At 35.2% G+C, this 17891-nt stretch overlaps 1 protein-coding gene across 1 annotated transcript in view; it reads left to right on the plus strand.

The window, feature by feature from the left end:
• LOC126765530 (uncharacterized) overlaps positions 1-17630 on the plus strand; it is a 39072-nt gene extending 21442 nt beyond the window's left edge. Inside the window, exons 3-5 of the mRNA XM_050483145.1 lie at positions 14802-15729; positions 15889-16342; positions 17281-17630. Of these exons, the coding sequence (XP_050339102.1) occupies positions 14802-15454 (653 nt within the window). The 3' untranslated portion in view covers positions 15455-15729; positions 15889-16342; positions 17281-17630. The remainder of the gene's footprint in view (positions 1-14801; positions 15730-15888; positions 16343-17280) is intronic.
• The last annotated feature ends 261 nt before the right edge of the window (positions 17631-17891 follow it).

Here is a 17891-nt window from a genome sequence, read left to right on the forward strand (position 1 = left end):
TTTGGATATTTTTTCATATGGTACAGTTTTTTCCATATGATTGAGGTGAAGATATTCGTCCATCACATTATCATATGCTGATTTTAGCTCGTTTTTTTTATCAGGCTTTTTTCCATGCTTAGGAATTGCTGGACTGCTGAGATTCTAGAGTGGGCTAGAGCATTAGTTTCTGGAAAGATGGATTTGAATGGCACTCGCACAACATAACGACCATGTTCGTTTCTTGTTGTTGTGGATTGGTATTAGGCTTCGTATGCCTGGTCTTCTTCTGAGAGTTGGGTAATCTGGGGTACTTCTTCTACTTCCCAGAATTTTTTAAGTTCATTATTTAAATATTCGTTTGTGATATCTTCCACTTGTGTTGTGAAGGAATTTATTTTTTCAGTGACTTGGCCACTTATAATGCACCCAAAGATTGTATTTTGGGCTAACAATTTATTCGAGATTTTCTCTATACCTTCAAGAATTATTTGAGGTATTAAGTCACTGCCTAATAATATGTCGATTTGTGATGGGGTATGACAGTTGGAATCTGCTAATTTGAGATGTGAGCATACTTCCCAGTGTATTTTATTTACTTCATAGCTTGCAAGCAAATTTGCGGTAGAACAATGGCTTGTGCATCTATTCGTATATCCGCATTTGGTGAAACTATGGTGATTGGGCATATTTTATTTGAATTTTGAATAATTCTTCCGCCCATTCCCGAAATTTGAAAACTGGAATGTTTTATTGGCAATTTTAGCCGATTTTGAACCTTTGATGATATGAAGGATCTTTGAGAGCCTTGATCTATTAACGCTCTTAATTTGAATAAATCACCTTGATGTTCAATGGTGATGACCGCGGTGGGTAAAAGAAGTTTGCTTTAATTTTCTGAATGAAGCCTTTGAATTTTTGCTGCTTTAGAGCAACATGGTTGTTCTCCCCTTTCTTCGGGATTTGAGGTTTCGGAATTACGTAATGTAGTTGTAGCGACTTGCCCCGTGGTTTTTTGAAATTAATTTTTCTTCATATTTTGAAAATTGGTAACATGAAGCAATGAGTGATGTCTTCGTTGACAATATACACAATTGAATTTGCTTTCACAGTCTTTTGTCATATGAGAATTTGACAGACAGTTTATGCAAAGTTTGTGTTGACGGACCAGATTGTTTCTATCTGAGACGGATAATTTTTTGAATCTCTCGCAAGATCTTAATTTATGACCTCCCTTACAGAGTTCACACAATGATTGCCATTGACTACTTTGATTTGACACGAATGTGTGACTTTTATTAACGCGTCTATTATATTGTATGTTATTACTGGCTTGGGGTTTGAACAAGTTTTACTTGAGTCATTTTGATGATTTTTGGGCTTTATAGTTTTTTTGTGTATTCGCTCAGCTATCTCGTATTGAGCAGTGAGGAATGTTTTCATCTATTGCCATTTTTCATTCTACTAGTGATTGTTCCCATTGCAGTAACGCAGCATCAGGCAGTGTTTCTGCGCAAATGTTTACTATCATAGGGTCCCACGATTCTGTGGAGATATTTTGTGTTTTTAACACTGATAAACAATTGGTCACTGTCGAGTATAAATTTTGAAGTTCCTGGCTAGTTTCTTGTTGAATCTTTGGCAAATGCAATAACGTTTTTATTGGGTTTCGGCAGTGAACATGTCCCGGAAGGACGGCCATTGGTCATAACATCCATTAAAAACTTCAGTATCACAAGCTGGTACTTTTAGCTACATTCCTTTTATTATTGTAACTACTCTGCGAGGGGGAGTAGTGGCTCTACTTGGCCTTATAATTAATAGATTGTTAACACTTTCTAATTTCATATTCAAAACTGATTCCGTGATGTCAGTAATAGGGGAAGCTTGAAATCGTGTGCGATATCTTATATAGCTATCATTTTCAGTGATAAATCTCGATATTATATGATCTTTTATCTCTTTTGCTTTGTACCGTGCTTAGAGCGTGTAGCTTCTGCAGGTGTGCTTTGTTTATCGTCATCAGCCATTTTTGGAATTGTAAGAAATTTGCCTGATTTCGATTCTTTTGAATCTGTGCTGATTTAGAATAAAAATTTGATGAGATTTATCTGATAAATGCCGAAAACCGAAAACTCTTTTAAGTAAATAAGAGTTGTTATTACCGTAAATTTACTAAAATACGCTTTAATCGTTTTTGTTAACTGCGCTATTGTATTTAGTTGCGATTTCATATTTACTTTTATATATTTTCTATTACGGATTTATCCGTATGTCCTTGTATATAAGTACTCGTAAAGGCGGTATACGAAGTCAATAACCGTTGTACATATATGTATGTGCACGCTATGTGCATATTTATGTGCAAATGATATGCTAAATTGCTTGGTATACAATCCCGCTTGTTTTTGTAATACAAAGAGCAAGGAGGTATTGTTGAATAATATTTGCCTATACGGGCTTAGAGTTTGTATATACATATGTAAGTATGTACTAATATATTTATCGTAAATAAATTTGTATTATTTATTTATTTTTTTTAATTTATTTTTTTTGTTAAAATTCCGCACCACTTATTGTTTATAATTAAGCTATTATCGCAGCTTCTAATAATTTAAGATTTATTATTGTTTTTATGTTTTGGATATACCCCCTAAATCAGGGTATGTACATAAGTACATACATATATTATTATTAGGCTTGTATTATCGCGTAGGCAAAAAGAATACCGAATATATGTATACAGTATGTATATGATATATGCATATATGTATGTATGTGTTTAGATTTGCGAGATCAGAATAGAGCGAGAAATGTGCAGGTCATTAGCCTCTGCTCTTGCGGATTAGCAAGTATATGCTTCAATATATTCATATTAATTTGAATGTTTGTTTGTATGTGTTAGTAAGTACGATTTGGGTAAGTGCATATGCAAATATGTAACATGCCGACCACGGCTAACCGCTTGAGACAAATATTCCAATACAACTACACATTTTTTCTCTATACGCTAACACCCACGCACATTTTCGGGTTATTTTTTGTTTATCTAAATGCGACGAAAAAAAGTTTGTTTCATTGCTTGATTTATTTGAATGAGTGCGAAGGAGAAAACATAATTGTCAATGGTGACAATAGAAAATCCCAAAAAGGGTAATAAAAAAAACGATTGAAGACGCATGTCGTTCGTGATCGTACCATCGTAAAGGAGTCTCGTACAACGAGAAGGTAAGTAAATGAATTTTGTGTGATTTTTTAACAATATTTCGAAAATAATTACTTCACTTATTTTTATAGCATTGGAAATTGGAAGTAGCAGCAGCAGCTATATCATCAGAAGCGGCAAATATCAATTGTTAAGTAAGTATGTGAAAAAGGTGTGTGTACTTTGAAATTGGACTGCGCAGTCCAATATAATAAGCAAAAATAAATACATACATATGTACATATGTATTTTATGCGTTTAAGGCGGCCTGCACAATCCAATATAATATGTGAAAACAAATGTTTGTTTTATATTTTAAATGATCAAATAATATTTATCTTTTCTTTCAGATGTTATTATTATTTTTATTTAATTATTCTTTCTTTTCAGATTTTATCACTATTTTTATTTGATTAATCTTTGCTTTCAGAATAAATTCTATTTATATTTAATATATTTTATTCTTTCAGATAATATTAATTTTTTTTCAGATATTATTATCATTTTATACAATTAATCTTTCTTCAATGTAATTATTATTTATTTTCAGGTACTAATAATCTTTATTTTATTTTCAGGTATTTGTCTTTTATAATATTTTTCCACTCTTTTATTTTAAGCTTGTAATAATTCTTTTCTTTAATTAATCTTTTTTCAGATATTAATTATTTTTTTAAATTAAATAAATTTTTTTTTATATATAAATTATAATAAGTTTTATGTAAAAATGTAAAAAATAAAAAAAAATAAAAATTTTAAAAATTAAAAAGTTTTCTTTTAAATTTTAAAAATAGGAATTATGAAATGCAACCCTGCATCAGCTGTTTAAAATGCAACCCATTTTAGAAAGAGAAAATGTATTAGAGCAGGACAGATATACTGTTTTATGTGACACTGCTGAATGAGCGCAACAAAGATGTATGATTGCATGTATATGTACGTGACTGAGTAAAATTGTCGCTCGACCTATGGCAAAGTACACATGATTACCCTATGGATTACCCACTTTCTTACCCACTGATTATCTGGTTTTTTACCCGCTCATGGTTGGCAGGGTATGTTTGTATTTATTCTTGCTTGTACATTGGAAATGTTGGTTTTCTGTTGTAGTGGGTGTGTTTGTACATATAAACAAGGGTAAGCTTAGAAGGCAGTAGGATTTCCTTTGTATTTATAAAAATATATGTATGATATATTTTTCCAACGGTTTGTTCCCGTTTAGAAATCGATCAAACGGCTTATATAGGTTTTATATTTGATAACACCGTATGATATCATACATATTTACATATGTTAATAAAAAATGGGAACGACTTACTTTGTCTCGCCTCAAGGGAGTTTTGGGAGAAAAAAGTATATATATTCAGATAATTTTGGGGATATTATCCTCTGCTCTCGTTTCGGTTTCCTCCTGTGTTTAATGTTCCTTTCCTAATTTCCTCCTTTGTTTAGTGTCCTCTTGCCCCCGTTTCCTCCTTTGTAGAGTATGTATGTATGCATGTATGTACATAGGTATAATTATTATATTTATATCGCGCCCGATTTGTTTTATAATTTTTGCTAATTTTATTGTTAGACCGCGCCCGATTTATTTTTTACACTTTGGTATTTTTATGGTATGTTTATGTATTTATGTTTTTTATGAATTATATTTATTATTATTATTTTTTTTCCGCACTGCATTCTTTTTCTTTTTTGTTTGTTTTTTTTTTTATATTTTTGTTGTTTTATATGCGTTAACTAATCGCACTGGATAGCTCTTATAAATTTTCGTAAATTTGTTTTTCCTTTATTTTATTTATTTATATTTTTACAAAACAAAATGATCATTACATTTTTATTATATTTGTTTTGGTTTATATGTGTACGGCTCGAAGGACCATGTACAAAAACTCACCTAATAGGCTACTCACACTTTTTGTTAAAAGGTTTTATTTTATGGGAAATGAACTTAAAAATTGTTGTTACAAAATTAGTTTTAAACAGTGGTTTAAAACGTTAAATATGTACTATATTATATATGTATATTATATAAAATGATCAAAAGTAAATGGAAAAAAGCCGGTTAAAAAAACGTTAAATATATATAGGCGGGCAAATGCGGAAAGGAACCGGGATGCTGCGAAAAGCGGAGGTGTATACCGATCGACGTCGTATCGACACAAGGTGCGCGAGATCCTTTCCCTTTTCCTTTATGTTCTAATTGGAATGCTGTCAACGTGTTTTGGTGCATGTGCGTGTGTGTGTTAATGTGTAGTGTTCTCTCATGTGATGAGGTGAATGCGTGCTTTTGAGTCGGTGTGGTGAACTGATGTAAATGTGATGTGACATCGCTACTCATTTAGCCAGCACTCTTTTTGTTTCTAACCAGTTCAATGTTTGTACTTCTTCAACAGTTCCAAATTTAGAAAACAAATCATTACAGATAGTAAGGTAAAGTCTTTTCTCCCATTCCCAAAAATCAATTACAAATTTCGCTCTGATTTCGTAAGCAGGAGGTGTGATTTTAAAAGACAATTTGTGTGTAATGTGATCATATTTACACCTATTGCATAATTCACATTCGTTAATAATTTTACTAATTTCTTTTAAGTAGTTCGGATAACAACATTTTTAAAACGATTAGCAATCTTTTCTATGCTTTGATGAAAGCCTTCTAAATGAATTTCAAGAATATTAGTTTTAAAGTCCGAATAATCTCTTATATTTTCGAGCTCTTTAGTTGTTGATTAGTGTTGCTGATTTTTAAAAATGTCTTGAAATTTCACAAAATCTGCGTCATTAGGCATGAATATTGTAGTATTTTTACCAATTAATTATTATAACTTTTTTTCGATCGCTAGTTAATTCAATATATTTAATTGTTGTAATAATGTTTCTAAAAATATTTTCAGTTCCCAAATTATGTATTTTTATTTCTTTTTATCAATCTCAGTTGTCGTTTAAATATATTCAATGGTCTTTCCGAAATAGGAATTTAAGATTCAGAATCTTCTGTTGCGGAATGAATAGTAGCAATATTAGATGAAGTGTCACCAAAATAACAATCTTTAAGTTTAATACGTGATAAAGCATCCGCTTCATGGTTTTCATTTCCTGGAATATATTTGACATTAAAATCGAAATCAATAAGTTACCACTTGCACCTTTGCAGCTTAGCGTTTAGTTCCTTCAAATTTGAAGCCATTTTTGAGGTCTATGCTCATTATTTACGATAAATTTTCTACAATATAATTATGGCTGGAAATATTTTGTTGTCCAAACAATAGCAACTCTTTCTCCGTTGTGGAATAATGTAGCTCATGTTCATTGTTCTTGACTCAAAATGGCTCCAAGAGCTACATTTGATGTGTCGGTGGTTAGAATAAACTTTCTTTCATAGTGCGAGTATGCTAGAATTGGTCCTTTTGTTATAAGAAGCTTCAGTGTATATAATTACGATTTTATTTTCTTTTTTAAGCACTAAGTTAAAGGTTTAGAAATTTTAGAAATATCCCTAATAAATTTTCGATAAAAGCCAACTAATCCCAGAAATTGTTTAATCTCTCTTTCAGTTTTAGGCAATGGGTATTTCAGTATGGAATCTATTTTATTTGGGTTGGGCTTGATTCCTTCTGGGGTTACAATATGGCCGAAAAATTCGGTTTCTTTCTTTAAAAATTCCGTTTTTTCAATGTGTACTTTTAAATTTGCTTCATTAAGGGGCGATACCAGTGTGACACTTTCAAAAAAAAAAATTTTATTTGCTATTTCGATAGCTTATGTTTCCATAAATATCGTGTGAAATCAGGAAGGTCGTATCTTTAATAGTTTTTGATGGCAGCGTTATAAAGAGCGACGTCATGACTCAACGAGAAATTGGCAGATTGACTTCAAACTGAAACTAAATATTTTTGAATACATTTACTATACAATGACATACGATCTTTTTGATTGGTTGAAAATTGTCAATTTGGCATTAAAAAAACGACCATTTTTTATATAAAAAAACAATTTTTTTTTTTCAAAATTATGCCATTTTGTTAATTATTGATATTTTTCAAAGATCGTAGGTCATTGTATAAGAAATATCTTTATGTTTAATAAAAATTTAAAATTTTTTTGTTTCAGCAACTCATTCGGCCGGAATCATGCAGCAGTGGGGCGCTTTTGTTTTTTTGGCACCTCCGAAGACAGCCCATGACTTCGTTATTTTTCAACATTTTTGTATAAAATATAATTGAAGATATACCTTATTACGTTCAAAGTAGTTCTAAATATTCAATCGCGTATTTTCTCTTATAAAAATTCACGAAAGTCCCCTAATTTTTCATGCGTCACACTTGTATAGCTTCTAAGCTTGTAAAATACCTTTTCAAGAGCATCCATGTGTTCAATGTGATGTACTGAAGACAATTACATATGTATATCATCTAAGTACATCCTACAAACATTTCCGATCAAACCATCTAAGACTCTATTCATCAGTCTTTGGAATGTCGATGAAGCATTTCAAGACCAAACGGCATACGTAAAAACTCAAAATGTCCATTCTGTGGAGAGAATGCTGTTTTCATTCTATCCCCTTCATCCATTTCAATTTAATGGAATCCTTTTGTTAAGTCAATTGAACTAAAGTATCGGGTGATTTTTTAAGAGCTTGATAACTTTTTTTTAAAAAAAAACGCATAAAATTTGCAAAATCTCATCGGTTCTTTATTTGAAACGTTAGATTGGTTCATGACATTTACTTTTTGAAGATAATTTCATTTAAATGTTGACCGCGGCTGCGTCTTATTTGGTCCATTCGGAAAGTCCAATTTTGGGCAACTTTTTCGAGCATTTCGGCCGGAATAGCCCGAATTTCTTCGGAAATGTTGTCTTCCAAAGCTGGAATAGTTGCTGGCTTATTTCTGTAGACTTTAGACTTGACGTAGCCCCACAAAAAATAGTCTAAAGGCGTTAAATCGCATGATCTTGGTGGCCAACTTACGGGTCCATTTCTTGAGATGAATTGTTCTCCGAAGTTTTCCCTCAAAATGGCCATAGAATCGCGAGCTGTGTGGCATGTAGCGCCATCTTGTTGAAACCACATGTCAACCAAGTTCAGTTCTTCCATTTTTGGCAACAAAAGTTTGTTAGCATCGAACGATAGCGATCGCCATTCACCGTAACGTTGCGTCCAACAGCATCTTTGAAAAAATACGGTCCAATGATTCCACCAGCGTACAAACCACACCAAACAGTGCATTTTTCGGGATGCATGGGCAGTTCTTGAACGGCTTCTGGTTGCTCTTCACCCCAAATGCGGCAATTTTGCTTATTTACGTAGCTACGTCAAGTCTAAAGTCTACAGAAATAAGCCAGCAACTATTCCAGCTTTGGAAGACAACATTTCCGAAGAAATTCGGGCTATTCCGGCCGAAATGCTCGAAAAAGTTGCCCAAAATTGGACTTTCCGAATGGACCACCTAAGACGCAGCCGCGGTCAACATTTAAATGAAATTATCTTCAAAAAGTAAATGTCATGAACCAATCTAACGTTTCAAATAAAGAACCGATGAGATTTTGCAAATTTTATGCGTTTTTTTTTTTAAAAAAGTTATCAAGCTCTTAAAAAATCACCCGATACATACATTTCCCAACTTTATCCAATATTTCATCCATAATAGGAATAGGATAGTATAATTTACGATAATCTACTACAATTCGCCATTTTTGTATATTTGTTTCTTAGGCATCAAATAAAAGTATAAATTTTACAGACGTTATTTCAATGCAGTTTCATTAAAATAAACAAGTATTCATACAATAATATTTCATTTACATAGGTATTTAAGTAACAAATTATAAATTAATCTATTTTTTCCCCCGGAATAGAAAGAAAAAAATTTGTTCCACTTAAAAAACGACTCTCAAACAAAAGTGGTGAAATGAAAGTATAAATTTTGAAAAAATACAAAACGTTTGGTTTAAAAGTAAATTTAGTAATTAACATTGCCTTCTTTATTCTGAATTAATGCACAAAGACGTTTTAGCATGCTTCGAATGAAATTTTCTAATATTTTCATTGGAATAATGTCAAATTGACGCTTCGTCTCTAAGAAACATTATTCCAAGTTTGTACGGCTGCTTTTTGTTATTTTGGAATCAAAAATTAACCACAAATGCTAAATTGGATTTAAGTCCGGTTGCTGCGCTGGCCAGGTCAGTTTTTCTTCAAGCCTTCTTCAAAAAAGCGAGTTGTCAAGCGAGATGTGCGTTGGGGCTCGGTATCTTATAGGAAGATAAACAACTCCGAGTTCACTTTTTCCGCATTTATTTTCAAATTTTCGCTAAGAATGTCAATATATGAAGCAACCATCGATTCGTTCATCGATTTTAAATACACTACCTACACCAAATTTTGAGAAACAGCCCCAAACCAAGAGAGAACATCTTCCATGATTCACTGATGATTGCATGCACTGTAATTTTAAGCGATCAGAAGGTTTACACCACACTCACTTACGTGTTTGTTTTAACTTCTTAGCTTGAATTTGAATTCATCGGACCAAATTACTTTATCTCAAAATGTGGTAGGCACATTTAGATATTGTTTTGCAAACTCTAGTCCTTTTTTTCCTACTCGAAATTGAAAATATGGGTCGTTTTTTTGGACATAGTTTTTAAAACCAGATACGAAGTTTCCTTTGCATTGTACTAATGGAAACATCCAAACCAACTCCCGCGATAAAATTTCAAGGTTTTCAGGAGCTTTGATTCGTACAAGTCGCTCAGCGTGTATAGAATAATCTACATAAATGTTTTATGAATTTATTCTTAAGCGCAAATGTAGGAAGTAAATGAATAAATCTGAGGTTGCCAGTATATATTACATTTATACTTTCATTTGATGCCTAGTGTATATTGGGTCTTCGTGTATTGTCTTGATTTTATGTTTAATTTTATTAGTGAACGTTAATATATCACCTTCTATATAGAATATGTGTTTGTATTTACATAACAGATTTTTTATACTCAAAATCTCTTTTTTGTTGAGATGCTCGAGCCTAAATTGTGAGCCTTCGAGTCACTGGTCATATTTAAATTTTCATAAAAACAGTATGTTTTTGAATCAGTATTATTTACAAATTTATAAATAACATCATTTAAAATTAAGTTTTTATTACCAATAACATTTTTAGCATTAAATTGCTGAAGGATATCATAGCCTAATAAACCATCGTATTTTGTAGAAAAATCATATATGTACATACGTAGAATATCAATTCAGCATTTACATTTTTATTACTTGTATACACCTTTTTGTAAGTATCCGAGGCTTCTAGCCGAATATTCTCGTTACCCTGCTGCATTGGTTCAGGAATTCCGTAACGTCGAACCCTAGACTGATTTGAACTGTTCCCTCCAGAATATACTTACTTGGATTTTTAAGAGTATTACCAAAATTGTCATTATATTGTGTGTTATGACTTTGATTTTGTGGGTTATTATTAAAAGGAGTATTGAAAATAGGAATTTGTTGTTGAAAATCAGTTAAACTATTATCGTAAGGAATATATTGTTGCGCATTAGCAGAGTAAATACTATTTTTGTAATTGTTAAATTGTAATTCAACATTAGGAAGTTAATAGTCGAAATGTCTGATTCTTTTAACTTAATTCTATCCTTAATCTTACATATGTACTTCTGCATTTATTTCTTCACATAGTTGCTTAACGCTACCTCTGTATTTCAAATTACTTACTAATAATATCATAGTAGTAATAGGTGTCGGATCTGCAAATTCATCAATTAACAGGCATCTCAATATTTCCCAACTCGCAGGTTGATCTCTTTTCACTATGTACATCTAACGCCAGCCCATGAAGGGTACTTACAACACATTGAAAATAAAAAGAATTTTCCTTTTGTGTAAGATGACGACGGGGGCGTAATCCCATTTAAACTGTCAATATACTATACACAAAGCCAGGTAATTTTTTTGCCGTCAAATGGAGCAATCACTTTTATGATTTGCACTGTTCGTTCTCTCTCTCCTTCGCTTCCGTCATTGTTATAGTTATTAGTGGGTATATTGATTGCTCTGAAAATTCAGCTTTTGACACTATTTCTCTTTCTTCTTCTCTTGATGACGAAGTGGCTTGTACAATGATCACACACAACAACTGCTCACAAAGATCGTCAGCTACTATCACTCTTATATTTACCGACTTTTGAGAACTTTAGACAGCGAATGTCACGTAGAGGTTATTTCCTGGGCTTCCTTCCTCAAAAGCCATTGAAGGTTATAGGTAATGCAGCTACAGCTTCCAGGTATAAAATGGAAAATTGAATACTCCACAATATGTGTTTTCACTTTTTATTTATAAAGTTTTTAAATTTTGTACGATTTCAAAAACACTTAACTAGATTCTTTTAAAGGATCATTTTAACTGATCCCGCCGACAGCGCCAGTGACAATAAACACAATTATTTGAGTTTCATTTAACAAATATTTATTCATTATTAAAATGCTATTCGTAGCTTGACAGTTGACATCACACTGAATTAAATTTACCTTAAGAAAGTGAGTCAAAGAGAAGAATTTAATATACCGTCCCAGGATTTCGGGGATAAAAGGGGTATGGTCGTATAGAGGAGATTATCCAGATCAAGAATATATGTATATAGTTATAGCCGCAGGAAGCTTATAGTTTTCGAGATATTCGCGCTTACAGTTGAAAATTAGCGATATTTTAATTACATATTTTCTATATATAAAATTAATTTTGCACGTACATCTATTTTTCACTTTTATATCCACTAGCACTTCACTAATTCGTTTGTAAACATTTATTTTAAATTATACATTAGAAAAACAGTTCTAATTCAATTTTTAACTTATTGTTAAAATTTACTTACTTAAAAATAACGAAAGAGCTACAAACTGTCAAATAATCAATGTTACCTTAAAAGAAATAAAGTAAACAGATTATATCCCAAATACGAGAATCAACAACCTATAAAAACATAACCCTGGTCGGTCAAACACCGGGGTGTATCAGATTTTTTTCGCGTTGAACTCCTTTTTGCGTGGGCGGCCTTCGGCCGCGGTTCACAAAAAATAACCCTAGTCGGTCCAACACCGGGGTGTATCAAATTTTTTTCGCGTTGAACTCCTTTTTGCGTGGGCGACCTTCGGCCGCGCTTCACAAAAAAATTACCCTGGACGGTCTAACACCGGGGTGTATCAAATTTTTTTCTTGTATAACTGTTTTTTGCGTGGGCGGCCTTCAAAAAATTACCCTTGTCGATCCAACATCGGGTGTATACATTGTTTTTCCTCCCGCAGAACTCATTTTTACATAGGTTGTGTATTCTCGTATTTGGGATATAATCTGTTCACTCTATTTCAGCTAGTATTGTCACTGACGAAGCGAATGTATTGGCGAGTCGAATGTTTTAGGCGAAAATCCGCCATGTTCATATTGTGACTGGCGAATGAACACATTCGCTCAACTTTGTTGTTTTTGTTGCCTTACTAAAATAATTGAGAAATGTCACACGAGTTCATCCGAAATTGACATATTTGACGTATTATTGTTATTGTATATTATATTGTATATTTCTAACCGAACGTCTCAAATACTTGACCTAGTGGGATCAGCCACTTGGCGTCACGTAGCCAGTGCAGACAATCCTGCCGATCTAGGTACAAGAGGAGGGTGCAAGCCACTGCACCTTGCCACCACCACCCTCTGGTGGAATGGCCCCCGATGGTTGATAGAATCTCCTGATTTTTGGCCACAATCCCCCATGCGCAACATTATCGCACCAGAAGGTCGAAAATCGCCACCTTTCACACATTATTGGATGATGCCGACATCCTTGAACGATTTTCATCGTTTCCAAAAGCTCTCAGAGTAGTTGCATATTTGTTCAAGTTTATCAAGCAACTCAAAAGCAAAGTAAAAGGATCACATAATTTCCCATGCAACAAAGTGACGCACCTAGAGTTACAAAATGCAAAGGTCGCACTAATAGCATATACACAACCGCGCTACTTCAGCCGCGATATATCACCACTAAGAGAATCGAAGCCGATTGATAAAAAAAGCTCACTCTTAGTTCTAAACCCATTTCTGGACACGAAAGGTCTGTTTCGTGCCAATGGTCGGCTTGCTAATTCGAGCCTAACATACAATGAACGCCACCCCATAATAATTCCAGAAAGGTCACCATTTGCCACATTATTCCTCCATTACATCCATATCTTAACGCTACACGCCGAACATCGCCTCATGCAACATATGGTACGTCAGGAGTATTATATCCCCCTTCTTAAGCCACAAATCAAGAAGTGCATCTTCACGTGCAAGACTTGCACTATACACAAACAGAAGATGCGAACGCAGATTATGGCAGCACTTCCACCTGAACGCTGCAACTTCGCTCTGCCTTTCACCACAACAGGTGTTGATTTTGCTGGGCCTTTCCAGGTAAAGGCGTCCATGTTAAGGTCTCCTACTCTCATGAAAGGCTATGTGGCTGTCTTTGTATGTTTCACGACAAAGGCAGTACACCTTGAGCTGTGTAGTAATCTGACGACGGAGGCTTTTCTCGCGGCATTTGCTCGCTTCGTCGCTCGACGTGGCTACCCATCAAAGATCATGAGCGATAATGGCAAAACCTTTATTGGAGCCCAACGAGCCACAGAAAAGCAATTTGTGGATTTTTTCAAAGAAGTATCATCCGATATCGTACAAAGTACGCCCCTCAAGGTATCAATTGGCAATTTATACCCCCAAGCGCCCCTCATATGGGCGGTTTATGGGAATCAGCTGTAAAAAGCTTCAAATCCCATTTCAAACGGGTAGCTGGAAATTATAAATTCAATTACGAAGAGTTCACGACGTTATTAAATCGAATTGAAGCCGTTCTCAATTCACGGCCACTCACAGTACTATCGCAAGACCCCTCAGATTTCACTGCCTTAACTCCAGGGCATTTTCAAAAGGGAGCACCCATCCTGGCCATTCCTGAGCCAGGCGTGGAGTCGCTATCCCTATTAATTCGATGGGAACGAATTAAGATTCTCCATCATGATTTCAGCCGCCGATGGAAGGACGAATACATAAAGGATCTCTACAAAAGATACCTCTGGAAGACTCCTGAACAAGCGCCTAAACTTGAGACTGTGTCCTCATTCACGATGATTGTCTACCCCCCACCGAGTGGCGGCTTGGCCGCATAGAAAAGCTACATTACGGCTCCGACGGTCACATACGAATCATTGATCTCCGTACGCAAAACGGAACGCTAACCAGACCGCTCGTGAAGCTATGCTTTCTGCCACCTTCCGATGATCGCGAATCCAAAAACCGCAAAAACAAACCGATTTTATCGTGTCACAATAAGCTAATCAAATGAAAACGAAAAATACGCCAATACCAACCGTTAACAAATAACAACCGTCAGATAACAAACCGTAAATAAAAATAACAAACCGTACATAAAAATAACAAACCGTAAAGAAAACTGACAAAAAATGGTCGATCAATACGACGGCCCATTCATGCCACATATCGTGGCACGATTGCCCATATCAACTTATATGACAGATATGTATAATTAACCATCTCATTTACCACAGATTACCATGGATGTAGATACGCCAGTTGCAAATACGCCAACCGCTCAGGCGGTAACCAATGTACCACGCAACGGGCCTGCACCAGCGCCCCGAACGGTAGTTGCAACAGCATCGGCTGCTACTCCGGCAACCACGCACCGGCAACAACGCCGGCACCTGTACCGGTATCCGCGCCTGCAGCGGTACCTGCACCCGCGCCTCGTGGTGGCACCCGACCACCACCGATCACATCGAGGACTTCGGAGACCCGTCGGATTAGGTGCCCCATCTGTCGACGCATACATCCTCTGCACCATTGTGGAATATTCAGGGGTATGCGACCTTTGCAACGGCAGCAAGTTGCCCAGGCCCACGGGTATTGCCTCAACTGCCTGTCGCACACTCATACGACTACAGAGTGTGAGTCACGTGGGCTGTGCCAACTGTGTTACCGGCCGCATCACACGCTGCTACACCGCAGCTCGTCACGCGAAGTTAACCGGCCACCCAACCATCGCGGCCACGTATCTCGACTTCCACCCGCTGATCGTGTCATACACCAGCGAAGTGGAACCTCGGTGCGGCGTCGACAGACTGGACCACCATCTCGCCGATCCACGGGTCTGAGCAATGTTGTGGCAACGGTGCAACAGCTGCAGCGCCTTTTAGGCTAAACAGTCGTTTAGGGGGACCTGGGTGATTAAATGAGCTTCTGCGCCCCCCTCTTAATATAAGATAGCTACATCCCACACTACACACCCTATTCTCAACACATCGGCATGATGCCCACCGCATCATCATCTACACCATACCTTCACACACGAGGACACCAGAACATAATCAACAAAAGGGACCGACGGACGGCGCCAGCCTCTCTTTTGTTTTCGGCCCGTGCGCATACTCGTACACGCAGTCAACTCTACTTTTTTAACTTCGATTTCGTTACAAGGTGAGTGTCGGAAGTTTTATTGTCATAAAGAATTATTCAACAGCATAAATGCGATGATTGTAAGTAGCAACTAAATAAATAAATTATTACTTATTATTATTTGGTCTTAAAAAATTAATTTTTATCAGGATATGATTACTAAAATTAAATATATTATAGGTGATTCTGGTTATCCACTACACGAGTATCTATGGACGCCTTTCCGAAACGCTTTACCAGGAACAGTGGAATCAAATTTTAATAAGAAACATGCAAAGGCAAGGAACGTAGTTGAACGGACAATTGGAGTGCTGAAATGCCGTTTTCGTTGTATACTAGGTGAACGTAAACTACGACATCCTCCTAGTAAAGCAACTGTTATTGTAAATGTTTGTTGTGCTTTACACAATATTTGCAAACAATATAATGTGAATGATCCTGAAGAAGAAACTTTTGTTGATGTGGTAGTACCACTGGAACCAGTTGAAGGAAACTTCAGTGGAACAGCAGCAGATCATCGCCGAAGACAAATTGCGAATGCATTGTCATAGTATAGTTGCATCCCCAAAATATATGTACATATATGTAACATAACTACAATAAAATAACTGAAATTAATTTTGAATTGCAGGAGGTACGTTTTTTTATTTTGAGTATTTCAATTTTTTTAATTCTAATTCTTTTAGTTTTATTTCAATTTTTTCTTTATGTCGCCCATTTTTTCTTTATTTTCTTCCTTCTTTCTTTCTTCTTTCATTTTATAATTCGTAAATTAATTTTTATTATTCTTTAAATAATTCTTTTTTTAATTCGTAAATTTTTCTGTTGTATCTAGAAATTTCATTACACACCGAATTAATATTTTGCATAATACCGACAAGGCTTTCTTGCGTTTCTGCTTGTTTCTCCAAAGCCTTCATACGCAAATTTTCGCGCTCCTCCACTCTGCTTGTAGGTGCCTGCCTAGACGAAATGCTAACATTTCCAGCATGTTCAGGCTGCACTTCGACATCTTCCAGATGTTCTTCTTCTAAATATGCAGGTGCAGGTGCAGGTGTAGTGCTACCAAATGCGGCTCCGCTTGGATTCACTGCCTACTGCAAGCTGAGCAGCTCGTCCACGGCCTGCTCCAATGGCGTTAAACTCCGTTGGTTGTTTGGTCCTCCACCTTTGGCTGCAATCTCCTTTCGATTATCTGCAATTTTCCTTTTTAATTTTAACTTATAGTCCAACCAAACCTAAGAAATACACAAATTAATACAGATATGTACATATATGCAATCAAAATTGTTTATTCTTATCTTATTCCATTCGCTGCCACTATGTATTGGAGGGCCGATATGGTTTAACTCTAAAGCAGTTGCTTCCCACAACTCCATCCTATTTTTTTTTGTTGAGCCAAACGGAGCCATTCCTCTGGCTAACTCAGGATTTCCTTCCATCAACTTCACCAATACCTCAAATTGCTTTTGAGTAGTTCGTTTTATTCCGAAAATAATTAAATTTGTAATGAATTAAATACAATAAATACCTTTTTAAAATTTTACTAACGTTTTCTCCATTTTTAATTAGATTCTCGAATCAAATAAACGTTCGCCAAATTTTGACAGTTGAGGCGGAGCGAATTTTAAAAATTCGCAAGTGGCAATACCAAATATTCATTTTCGCTAGTTCTTTCGCCACATGACCGAAAATCACTCTGGCGCTACGACATCGGTCCGATCCACACACGACTCCTTTTTGGCTACTTTAGTTTTACCTTTTTTGCGAACATCTTGTTCAAAATTAAAACATTTTTATACCTATGTTGTGAAAGAATAAATACAAAAGTTTACATTTTCTTGCGTTAAATTCAAATATACTTGTACTTGTATTTTATTCTTTTGTGAGTGAATAAATTCAAAAGTTGATAACAACTTGAATTGAAGTGCAAATCGAGTTTTTTAATAGCAATTTTGGTAAAAATATACGGTGTATGCGGAGAAGGTGGTACATAAATCATTACACCAAGTATGTAAGTATATGTATGTATACGTATATAACGCTCGTATTGTTTTGGCGTTCTTTTGTTGTTGTAGGCGCATTACGAATCAAAAAGAGAGTTCATCATGCGCAAGTGTTATCCACTTTATGCAACTGCATAGCCTTTTTATTTTCGACAATTTCAGATTAAGTTCAATACT

Source organism: Bactrocera neohumeralis, unplaced genomic scaffold, assembly GCF_024586455.1.
Source record: "Bactrocera neohumeralis isolate Rockhampton unplaced genomic scaffold, APGP_CSIRO_Bneo_wtdbg2-racon-allhic-juicebox.fasta_v2 cluster10, whole genome shotgun sequence".
Taxonomy (NCBI): Eukaryota; Metazoa; Arthropoda; class Insecta; order Diptera; family Tephritidae; genus Bactrocera; species Bactrocera neohumeralis.